General features: G+C 34.0%; 2 protein-coding genes across 2 annotated transcripts; one reads left to right on the top strand and one right to left on the bottom strand.

Annotated features, from left to right (window-relative positions):
- Positions 1-4520: 4520 nt before the first annotated feature.
- LOC144441079 (U6 snRNA-associated Sm-like protein LSm2) lies at positions 4521-6754 on the bottom strand. The gene is made up of 4 exons (XM_078130608.1): positions 6727-6754; positions 6498-6565; positions 6017-6107; positions 4521-5587 (listed from the first exon to the last, which is right to left on the bottom strand). Exons 1-4 carry the CDS (start codon positions 6727-6729, stop codon positions 5459-5461), a joined length of 291 nt encoding a protein of 96 aa, XP_077986734.1. The 5' UTR covers positions 6730-6754; the 3' UTR covers positions 4521-5458.
- Positions 6755-6998: 244 nt separating this feature from the next.
- On the top strand, positions 6999-11313 carry LOC144440909 (proteasome subunit beta type-1-B-like). Its single transcript, XM_078130364.1, has 6 exons — positions 6999-7165; positions 7763-7870; positions 8339-8420; positions 8915-9044; positions 9689-9795; positions 10356-11313. Exons 1-6 carry the CDS (start codon positions 7080-7082, stop codon positions 10539-10541), a joined length of 699 nt encoding a protein of 232 aa, XP_077986490.1. The 5' UTR covers positions 6999-7079; the 3' UTR covers positions 10542-11313.
- The last annotated feature ends 942 nt before the right edge of the window (positions 11314-12255 follow it).

The following is a 12255-nucleotide window of genomic DNA, read 5'->3' as shown; positions in this document are numbered from 1 at the left end:
TTAAAAGCTAGGCTATGAAAGTCAAGGCTATGACTAAGGGGAATGAAAATAAAATCATCAATTAGGAATAATTTAAATGACAACTGATTTTTTTTTCTCATGAAATTTGGTATTTGCTTTATTGTTAATCAGAGTACACTTTGTGAAATATTTTTTATTAAAATAGTAGAATTTGTTTGGCTTTTTTTGGCTTTTTTTTAATGATTTATGATTGCAAGAGAATATTGTATGAGCACCTAACATAGAACAGGAATCATGCAGAGGAAAGTAACTATTTATCATTCCAACGAACAGTTAGCAGCTGTTATCACAATTTTTTTAAAGTTATGTACAAACAAAAAATTATGTTGTGACTGGAAAAAAAAAAATTATGAAAGATGGTAAAATGTGATGTTACTACTTAGTTTATTTGACATTATGCTTAAAAAGTTTTATTTTATTTTAAGACAAGAGTGACTAATGAACAAAAGGTAGTGCAACTGTGAATATCATTCCCTCGTTTCTTTTGTCACCACTTTTGTGTGTGTATAGAGTTATTGGACATCTGCAAATTTGGTGAATTTCATGTGTTCGTTTTGTGTTTCAGTCAACAAAATGGATGGTGTATCATCACCATCGCTAAAACTCTTAGTACCTAAAGACTCTTTGTCAATAACACATGTTTGATCATTATATTTCAACACTATTTTAATTTTCGTTGTGTTCTTAAAGAGGAAATTGAGTAATTTTTACACACACATATCATGTATTTGAAGTGCACTAGGTATGTTAGGTCAAACTTTTGTGTAAGTAAATAGAAGTGAAAGTGAAAGTTTTCAAGTACAGGGTTTAAACATGAATTATACACAGAGGCTGATAAATATAAGTATTTTATGGTCTGTATTTCAGTGATATATTCTGGTAATTGTGTTCATTGTTGTGATATTTCCATATATAACTCATTTCTGATATTTTGTGATTTTATAGGCTAAACTAGTGTCATTGCATTGAGAATCTTGTCGAAATTTTTTTGGCTGGTTTTCAGAGAGTGTAGTTGACAGCTGTGAAGATATGAAACACTTTCACATGAAATTGACCATGAAACCAACACAACATTACATCTGTATATCATGGAAGTGTTTTCAGTTTACTAATAAAATACGTTATAAATCCTCATCATCGAGTTCGCCAAGATTATAACTTGGTAAAAGGGGCAGTTATCAAAATCAAGCAAACTCCTGCCTATCACAGACATATTGTAGTGTTGACATATTACAGGGGTGTGGGGGCTGTGTCTTCTAAGAAGGCTTGTTTTCATTTTACTTTTATCTGACTTTTATCCCACCTTCAAATTATTATCGTTTTTGTTTGTCATTATTTGCATATTTTGTTGAGAAAAATATTTTTTATTTAATTTTGTTTTCTATTTTAGATTCTCGCCTTCAAATCATTACTGTTTTGTTGTCATTTTCAAAAACTTTTTAGAAAATGTTTTCATTTCATTGTGGTTCCTGACGAGGAATTCTCACAATTTATTATCAAGTTTTCTTTATCATTTGCAAAAATTTTAAAGACATCTTATTGTATTTTGATTTCTATCTTCAGATTTTCACCTTAAAATGATAAGCATTTCTGTCTTTTGTGTATATACAGTAAGGACCAGTCAAATGTCAAGGCCTCTAATTTTCACTTAGTTATGTATGGCTGTGTAGATATTCCCCAATGTTTTTCTTCATTCACCAAAGGAAAATACAAGTGACCTAAGGGGCGCTTTGAATGTTTAGATTCATATTTCAAACACAGCAGAACCATTGACTTAAACACACATTGTCGTGACATAGACACATGTTGTCATGACGTAGAATGAAAAGAGAATATATTCCATATTTTTGTTCAACTTGGCTAGTGCATGATATAAGTAGGATTGTCATTTTTTGATATATTTTATGTCATGCATTTATAAGTTATTTCACATTCGTAGTTAGATTTCCAGAATTATAGCCATTATTTTCTCCATGATGGTATTTATTCTATTTTAAAAAAATATTTACTTGCTAAAGTATGTATAACAGTGTTGCCACTGAACTGTGTTGTTGTGTCATTTGACACACAGTATTAACAAGTTATAGGTCATAGATGACACACTCTGAAATCTGTTCTCCTGCGTGATTTTACCCATAACAGCTGCACACAAAATAGAGTTTGTTGCGAGAATGAATGTTCATAGTCTCTGGGTTCATACTTAGTAATGAAAATTTCTACTCACAGAGTCAAAATATTTCGTGGAAGCGAATGCAATTTGTTGACAAACAATTTAGTGGTCTGTACCATTTATTCATTCTATTTACACATGGACATCAATTCAGTGTACACAGTACAATCAATGACTTGTAGACAGGTACTTCGGCTATTAAGAACAATTGAGCTACTATTTACTTCCAGGAAAGTTTTGGTAGATATTCAGTGGTCAAACTTTAACCAAAGTAAAATAGCCAAAGTTATACGTACCAGGGCTGTATAAGTAGTATATATGTCATAGGTGTAATTCTTTGACAAAAAAGTGATAGCTCAGTTCACATTGTGTTAATCTTAGCAAAAATGGGAATTCTAGTTTTTGGTTATAAAGTTACATATTCTACATTCCACAGTGGATATGCATTTGAAACTAACTCATTTTTCACAGGGCATTTTAACCTCACACAAGTTTTACTACAATCACGGAAACTATTGACAGGTTGGGTTTGTTTTTGTTAACTTTTACAAAGTCAATTGTGTCATGCTTGATTTTGTGGGCATGTGATTTGAGAGCAGGTTGCTAGGCTTGCCATTTGATTGATAGTTGCTAAGGTTTGTGATGATAGGTTAATATGTTTATGATATGTAGAATACTTGATTGGTTAATGCTTTATTGTCCAATCACAGTGAGTGGTACATTATTAGGAATACCTTATTGTCCAATCACATTACACGATACATGATTATGAATACTTTATTGTCCAACCAGAATTAATGATACATGATTGAGTGATACTTCATTGACATTGTCCAATCACATTGAGTGATGCATGATTATCCAATCACATTGAGCGATGCATGATTATGAATACCTATAATTGTCCAATCACAGTGAGTAATACATGATTGTAATGTTCTTCTAGTCCACACCTTATAGCTTGAACAGTAATAGATTGATTTGTACAGTATTTTCAATTTAATAGTCGACACCAAATACTTAATATGCCACAAAGAAGAGTTGTAATAAAGTTTAACCCTCACTGCCATCTAGGGAATATTCAGTATTAGAACAAGGATAAACTTGCATGCTGATATAAGCTAATAGCTCTGGCTCTGTTTGAATTGAGCTTTCAGTAAAAGTGTAGTTAGGTGAATCAACTGTACAACCAGGTTAGGGAGTTCAGGGTGAGGCACCCTAACTTGAAACAGATTAGAATCACTGACTAGAAGCTGGTCATTTCATATGCATGTACAGGTTTTCCCAACATGTGCAGTAAGCCCTTGGGTAAAATTGTTTAGGATAAAATGCATGTATTTTTGCAGTAACTAGAAACAAACTGCTGCATAAATTTGATGTTGGATAAATTCAACTTATCACTCTCATTGCTATTTATGTAAAGTCATCTTTCACCTCATTCACTCCCTGAGATACTTCTAGATGGTGCTGTTTGGTGGAAAGGTCCTTTAGTTTTAGTACTTTATTAGTATGCATGTAAATTTCAGGGCAGTGAGTCACCAGTTCATTTAATACATACTCTCTCTAATATTGACAAGTTCAAGTTGTTATTTTCTGCATTTCAGATTTTTCACATAATGTGAATGTGCCGGTATGCGCAGAGATTACCTGTTTGATATGTTTATGTGCTTGCTTCTATGATATAGTACTATTATTATTGCACACTCTGCTGTGGATACTTTGACATTTTTAGCATTTTAAGTGTTCATATATGTTTACAATAAAGTATAACCATGGAAATCTTACATGATTCTTTGTGTTATTGAGAGAGAGAGAGAGAGAGAGAGAAATAGTGAATCATTGTACACACTTGAATCCACTTCATATATTAAACAGATGTTTAGTTCAGAAAACAATGAAGTTATGTGATGACACTTGTAGACTGATCAAGTGTATGATTGTAAGACCAACATCTTTTCAATCTTGGCATCATACATCCTGTATGCAAATGAGTAAACTCACACTTTTAATGTGATCAGTCATGGCATCATACACTCTGTATGCAAATGAGTAAACTCACACTTTTAATGTGGCCAGTCTTGGCATCATACACTCTATGCAAATGGAATGTGTTTTCTTGTATTTATGAATCCATTCATATTATTATCAAAAACTCGTTAGAATATTCACTTTTACTAACAAACTATTTTAATAGCAATCTAAAACTAACTTTACAATAAAACTAAGGATTATCATGATGTCCAGACGGTAGACCATTAATCTTTTTCTCATGCAACCATGGAAGGGGATCAAAAGCAATCAACTTGAACTATCTAACTTGAAGTGGCCATATGGATGATTTTCGACACCAAATAGACAACAACCGTGTAAGAAAAACAAATCTATTTATTACAAAACGTTTACATAATCATTATGTCTTAAAAGTTCTGAAAACATACTAAATGATAATATCTTGACTGTTGAGTAAAGTGTACACTAATCATTTGGCAGTGCTGAACATGTTATGCTCACCTAAATAAGTGTAACATGCAACACTGTCAAACACTACTACAAGTCTCACTATCAAGCAAATTTGTACTTTCTGATAGCTATACTGCCCTCTTTGTACAAGTTGGAGAAAGTTTAGATTTATACACTTGTCAAGTCATCTGTATATAATGACACAGGATATCTCAAATACCAAATAAGTCCAAAAGTACTGACTACATACTTTCCACAGATGGAAATACCTTCTCGGTGTTTCAGTCAAGGGAAATTCATATTTCCTAAGTACTTTTTTACCTGACTAAAAATATCGATGAATGTCAAAAAATGAAGATTAATAGTCAACTGATCAACTACCAAGGGTTTCAAAGAGTTTATGATTGCCTATGCCACCCACGAAATTAAGGTTTTTTGTAACAAAGACACCAGGCGGCGAAAATCTGTTTTACAAATAATAAGAAAGTAATTTGGGACTATTCATATATTTCATGAAATTTGAGTTTCTCAGTGGCCCTGTGGGTCACTAGTTTTGAAGTTGAAGAACAGAATCCTCACCCTGATACTGTGACTAAGACAGAAAGAGAATATGTAGTAAAATATAGCTGTGTAGCACTCCAGCAATACCTGTCAGTGGTTTCTTATTTCACAGCTTTCTGTATGCACACAAGAGGGTTGCATCAGATTTGTATGTTTGGTATTCAGTATATAAATAACCTTGTAGAAATGAATAGTTCTAGTCTCTCCATGTACATTATATTGGAATGATGAAAAAGTTATAGTTTCTTATTGTCCTTTACTCTGAGCAGCTTCTTTCCTGGCAGCATCTTGTAATAACTGTGTGTCTACTTCATCTGCTGGTAACTGCACATACCGCACCACAGAACCACGGATAAAACAATTTTTCACTGACAACTGTAGAGAAATGGATTCAAATATACTAAATTTTACTAGGATAACAAAATTAGCAATGGCTATGCACAGCATACATTGTCAGATGTTTTGGAAGGAAGATGAGAAAACTGTCCACTTTTGAATTTCAGAAGACCACCTGTAAGGTTATTCATTACCTTATGTGTGTCTTTACAATACTATGCCTTTCCCCATGATGGGGTGCCAGTGTCGGTATGAACTATCAAATAGCACATAACTCTGGGACAAATATTTCACTGTGTACATTTATCCATTTTGTTTGCCCTGCTTGTCATATTACCGAAATTTAAAATACTCAATACATTGAATACAAAATTTCACTACTTTTGCATATCACAGTGAAAATGATTTTGACACCTATGATATATCCATTGTCATAGATACACAATCAGAAAGACTGTGAACACCTACCATGTGTGGGTATTTCTCAGGATCTGTTACACTGATGTCTGTCAACTTGATATTAAGAAACTGGTCCACTGAATGGAGTGTGCCACATATACTATATGAAATAAAACAGTGATAACAACACATGCAAATTATACAAAAATGTTTACAATGCAATAGAATATTACAAGTTGGCAAAAGGATTTTTAATAAATAAGAAGGTAACATAAATGCATAGAGTAAATTTGACCGAAATATCATTATTTCAAACAACCCAATTAACAAAATTAATACATGCACAAAGGAAGAACAAGTCATACTTAAAAAAACAAAAGAATTTCAAAAGATGAACGGTGGCGGCGTCACTTGACAGGCTTTCACAAAATACTTGTTATTGCACAGTACATGCATGGAGTTTACATGGAATAGCTACCACCTCAACTATTCCTTCACGAAAAATTCATTTTGAACAAGTAATATTAACAGTTTACGACAGAAAACTCACCTTAGATCGTTCTTCAGCTCAACCACAACATCTTTTCCCACCAGGGACTTAAAAAATGAATAGAACAACTGTAAAGAAAAATGGGAAAAATTAGAATTATTAGCAACTTTGGAAGACATACAAACCACAAAGCACCTCATAACGTTTCCAATAAAATTTTCAAACATAATGACACATGCAAACGCATACGCGATTACGCGTAGCGAAAACGTGATGAGAGTGGACCCACCATTTTGGATATTCCAATGCATTGTGGGATGAAAAGAGACTTCCGACTACACCCTCACTCTCAAGTAATTATTTTAAGAATAAATAGATCTTCTATTCTGAATAATATATTGATTTATGAAATGATGAAAAATAGAAAACACTGTTATTATTTGTAATTGAAAGATTATCTCATTCGTATTTTTTTAATGACGTTTTTTAATCTACCCATGATATACTAGTAATATAGTCGTGGAAAAGTCTAACACAGCCACACAATCCGCCATTTTGGAAGAGTGCAGAAGCAAATGAGGAGACGGTAGCTCTTCCAACACTGCACGATAGATTGTCAATACAGAGATACTTTATCTCACAATGAATTTTGAGGTACCACAAATGCAGGGTGACTATGCAGCCGGACCAAAGCAACATTATTTCAGCCCATACGCCTTCAATGGAGGGTGAGTATTTGTTATTGAAATCCAACAACAGAGCTAGAGGTCCTGCATGACTTGCACTGTTGTACTTGTAGTAAACTTTAAAGCATCGTCATCTTCTGCATGCATTTTGTGATGTGATGTGATGTGAATGTATTGTAATTGAAAACTACAAGATACTCTTTTTAAAAGCACTAGATGACATTTACTCGCATTTCTTAAAAAGAAAAAGAAAAAAATGTATGTAAGAAACCATGTGGTTCTTCATCAGTCATGCTTGCAAACCCAATGTATCAATTCTGTCATATTATACCTATAATGTTTTGCGAATGAGAACTTATTCATGGTACTTATCAGCAGATTATTACATGGTAAAAACCACCAGGGGAAAAATGTCCAGCAGATAAATATTATTGATTCTAGTACTAGCATTGATTGGCTCCTGGATGGAGAGCTGTGGTATAAATTCAAATAGCAATCTCTGTACACAACATCTAAGACGATGACCATCAATGCAGTGACCATACATACATGTGCCCAGTTTAGCATCCCACAGAGAATGTACAACCATATGAACTACATGTATATGCAACTGTTGACATAGACTAAATTTCATTACAGCACTGTGATGGCTATTGCTGGCGAGGACTTTGCTGTCATGGGTTCTGATACTAGACTTAGTGAAGGTTTCCAAATACACACAAGGGATAGCCCCAAAACTCATCAATTGTAAGTAGATGATGATTATGAGTTATCAACGTCATCGTTTTGTATATACTAATGGTGATGCTGATGGTGATGATGACGACGACGACGACGACGATGACGACGACGACAGTGACGGCAGCATCAACTATGATAATGTGATGGTGATGAGTGTGATCACTCTGCCAATTTATGTGCTATTGATAAAATACAATTTCTTGTGACCTACCACATTTAATGTTTCCTTATTGTACAAAATGTGATGACACGCAAGAACATGCACATTTTAACATTTTGAGCCACCACACCAGATTCTGTCTTATATCACAGTGCACACTGATTAATGGTGATGATAATAGTAGTGTTGATGATGATTTCTTAGAACCAGGGTTTTAACACATTCATGTTTGAGAAGTTTTCCTTCGTATATACAATAAAGTTTTACGGTTTAGTTACACAACCTGTAAAACGTATCATTCATTTTACTTTCAGAACTGAGCGGACAGTGCTAGGATGTTGTGGTTTCCATGGTGATGTGCTGACATTAACAAAAGTGATAGAAGCTAGACTAAAGGTAAGTGGTCATTCTAGACAGACATTCCTATATAACATAAATTAATCATGCAATGATATGTTGCACCCCTTTAATATATGAAGCGTTACAATAGCAGTAGAAAGTTATAGGCTATGAAAATATGTGAGATATTTATTAACAGACCTGATGATGCTTCACAGGGTGAAAACTATTTTGGAAACATTTTAACTTGAGTTTCATTGAGACCATCTAGTTATCTTTTGTGGGGTTTTTTTGACATCTTTAATTACCAAGTGTTTGTAAATTCAATTTTAATGTCGTACAAACTCTTGAAGACACCGTGATGTTAATATATGTTAGTACACCAAACTCACCTGCAATATCAGCTAAGCTTGAGTGGTGATAATAAACAGTGTGTTGTCCATATACACTGATACATAATACATTGGCTTCCATGTCCTAATGACAAGGGAAGCCATAACTACTTCTCGTTTTGCAATAAAATTTACAACATTGTTGTCTTTGTTTACTAGATGTACAAGAATGAACATCAGAGAGACATGAGTAGTACAGCTGTAGCTGCAATGTTATCAACAATTCTCTACTACAGAAGGTTCTTTCCTTACTATGTCTATAATATACTGGCTGGTGTAGATTCTGAGGGTAAGTTAACACTCCCAACTGTATGGTTAGAGTCATCAAGGAGGAAAATCTGGTCGATTTCTCTTAAATTCTCATATTTTGTACCATTATTTTTTGGGGGAACTGCAGTATGAGAGAATGCAAAATCTTGTAAATACTGCATAATTTCTATATTTTGTGTTATGATTTTGGTAGGATAGACTAAAGGGAACCCCAATAACATACCTGGGGAACACAGGTAGATTTTACCTACTTGCTGCCCCAAAAGATGAAGGGCACTACTGAAAATATAGACATTTTTATAAACTTTGGGTTGTGGAGAGTCATTCTATGATTTTACCCCACTGATATTATAAGGGACTCTCAACAAACACAGAGTTGAAACTTGTTCTTTATTCATTGTTCAGTACCGGTCTTTGTAATTGATTTGCATTGTCTCATGGGAGTCAGCACACATGAATATGTAATACCAGGACATAGATATCCATGACTGTTTTATGTGAAGGTAATAAGCACTTAGGAGTCATGAGTCTTGACAAGTGAAAAAATTACGCACTGTTATGGGGTATTTCTCTAACATATCTATTTGAAAGTGTTTTTTTTTCTCATAACTAAAAATTCTTTATGTATGCTATGTGACACTGCTTTATTCTTGATTTGTATAGGTAAAGGGTGTGTGTTTAGTTATGATCCTGTTGGCTCTTATGAAAGAGAGACATTCCGAGCTGCAGGTTCAGCAAGTGCTATGTTGCAACCACTCCTAGATAACCAGGTAGGTCAAAGATAGTATTGATGTTTCATTTTCATCCAAGATGGGGAGATTTTAAGGCAAGTTACGGGTATGAACAATTCAAGTTGTGACCTTGTATCTAGCATAAGGGTAATGGTTCCCATTAATTTATGGTTGTTTGTGAACTACAGCATGCAGAAATCAGACACAACTTGTGAGATAAAAAGTGACTCCCATGTCAACTTCATGTCAATACATGTAGTAATTTATCATATCGCTGATAACATTTTTCTACTCAACCCATTTCTAGAAGAGTTCATGCCCTTGATCATCCACTTAAATTTGCATATGGTTATTACATTTGCATATGATAATTAAATTTGCATATGATAACACTGCAGCATTGCTCATTAATATAGCTAACATAGCCCTAACTGATCTTGGCTTGTGCACTACTTGCAAACCAGCTATATACAAATTATACATGTATGTTTATTAAAATGAGAAAGGGCAACTCTTTATTACAGAGAAATGAAATAAATTGAAAGGTTTGTATATGCAAACTTACTATAAGTACTATGTTTCTTTTATTTTTATTTCAGATTGGTTACAAGAACCAACAGAACGTTGAAAAACTTCCCCTTTCAAGAGAAAAGGCTGTCAATCTAGTCAAAGATGTGTTCATTTCAGCAGCAGAAAGAGATATCTATACTGGCGATGAAATCGTTATCAATGTAATAGACAAAGATGGTGTCAAAACAGAAAGATTCCCACTCAGGAGAGATTAGATTTTCAACCACAATCATTACATGTATTATGAGTATCAAAGGTATCAAGTCCCATAAAGTTAAAGGGTACAAGCTGGGTTTATATGTTTTTGGGCGCAATCTTTGCTATGTATTTAAAAGGTACTTGAAGTATTCTACTTACTTAGGCATACTTGACCACCACTTGCAATTGACTGAAGTCAACCTGGTATAAAGATGTAACTCATAAACGATCTGATGACGTAATTTATCATAGGTATCAAAAAATATTGTGGAAATTTCCCCTCAGCAATTAACTGTTCTAACAATGTGAGAAGACAACTGTAATGTCATAGTATAAATGCATTGACATTAACATTATACTAGAATAGTTTTATCGAGGTTTAATGTAATCATTTTCACTTGAGTAAAAAACTTACAAACTCAGCTTGTGCCTCTTGTAAAACCTACAAATGTGCAGATCGGTATAGTGGAAATGGATGGGGTATTGTATGTATTGTAGTATTGACTTTGCTGACAATACAAATGTTGTGTAGGTTACATATAGGGCCCAATTCTTAACCAAACCTTTAGCTCTGTAAATTGTGTGTTCTTAGACAACATCACTCTGCTCAGATAAACCAATTTTCTCCCAGTGTCTGATACAGCATTTTGTATATGTGACAGGCAAAAAAAGCTAAACATATACGTGATTGAAAGACGAGATTTGTCAGGTGGCTGTTCGAACTATTTGTCACAAATGTAAATGTTACATTTAAAAATATTGGCCCAAAGTGTATGAACATCATTGAAAGCAGTAAATGTACACATTTATTAATATTCATTTTCAAAAATAAAACATTTTGAAGTATTTAATAAAAGATATTGTCTCATTTTTGACAACTAAGCAGAGACATGGTAAATGTGTGTGTGTGTGTGTGTGTGTGTGTGTGTGTGAGTGTGTGTCTGTCCAAGTCTTGTGACCATAAATCACATTGTTACACTGCTGTTCAAATTGGTCTGACTATTGTAGGGCTGCTCCTTGGGAGTTGAGATACACATGTAAAAGCAATCTAGCAGAAAAGATGAGCTGATCCTTGTGATACAAACTCACTACCCGTGCTGTATTTGCATTCAGGAGAACAGTGATGTCCAATTATACTAGGTGACTGAGTACAATGGCAATTCAGGTTGATTTCAGCTACAAGACCATACAGCATCCCACAACACAATGTGGTTTATGTGATCGTGCTTTGATGTGCCAAGGTAGATGGTTATAGGTTGTAATGCATGCATGTACCTGGGTCGATTGTTGATCCATGCATGTGCCAGCAGGATGGTTGATGTCTGTCCATATGCCTAGGTAAATGCTTGATGCATAAATTTGCCTAGGTAGAATGCAATGATATTCTATTTATTGTATGACCAAATCAGTTTTCTATTTCTGCTAAAACTATCTTTAAAAGTTCATGTATTTTACTACTATAAGTGTTTACATTTCATTGTGACTGATATTTTACATGTAGCCAGGATCTAGTACATTGAGACCCTTCCTCTTCATGACCATGGGTGCAAACAGCCCTAATTGGAGGCATTTGCACATAATTAATGTGAAATGTATATTCATACTATGGGGTGGGGGTTTCAAACATTTTCTCTTTCAACAGTGTACTATGAAATATCTGAAAATACAGTTTCTCATTTTGCTTGTTCTAAGCTCCAAGAAATTGACGTGTCCAATAGCAACTAACCCAAC

The sequence above is a fragment of the Glandiceps talaboti genome, chromosome 10, assembly GCF_964340395.1.
Source record: "Glandiceps talaboti chromosome 10, keGlaTala1.1, whole genome shotgun sequence".
NCBI classification, from domain to species: Eukaryota; Metazoa; Hemichordata; class Enteropneusta; family Spengelidae; genus Glandiceps; species Glandiceps talaboti.
This window is presented reverse-complemented; position numbering and strand designations above follow the sequence as displayed.

Coding starts and splice junctions, on each gene's coding strand:
- LOC144440909 (XM_078130364.1), top strand. CDS start 7,080: ATGAATTTTGAGGTACCACAAATGCAGGGTGACTATGCAGCCGGACCA. Junction 9,045..9,688: donor GGCTGGTGTAGATTCTGAGG/GTAAGTTAACAC, acceptor TGATTTGTATAG/GTAAAGGGTGTGTGTTTAGT. Junction 9,796..10,355: donor AACCACTCCTAGATAACCAG/GTAGGTCAAAGA, acceptor TTTTTATTTCAG/ATTGGTTACAAGAACCAACA.
- LOC144441079 (XM_078130608.1), bottom strand. Junction 6,108..6,497: donor GAGCTGAAGAACGATCTAAG/GTGAGTTTTCTG, acceptor TATTTCATATAG/TATATGTGGCACACTCCATT. Junction 5,588..6,016: donor CTGAGAAATACCCACACATG/GTAGGTGTTCAC, acceptor ATTTCTCTACAG/TTGTCAGTGAAAAATTGTTT.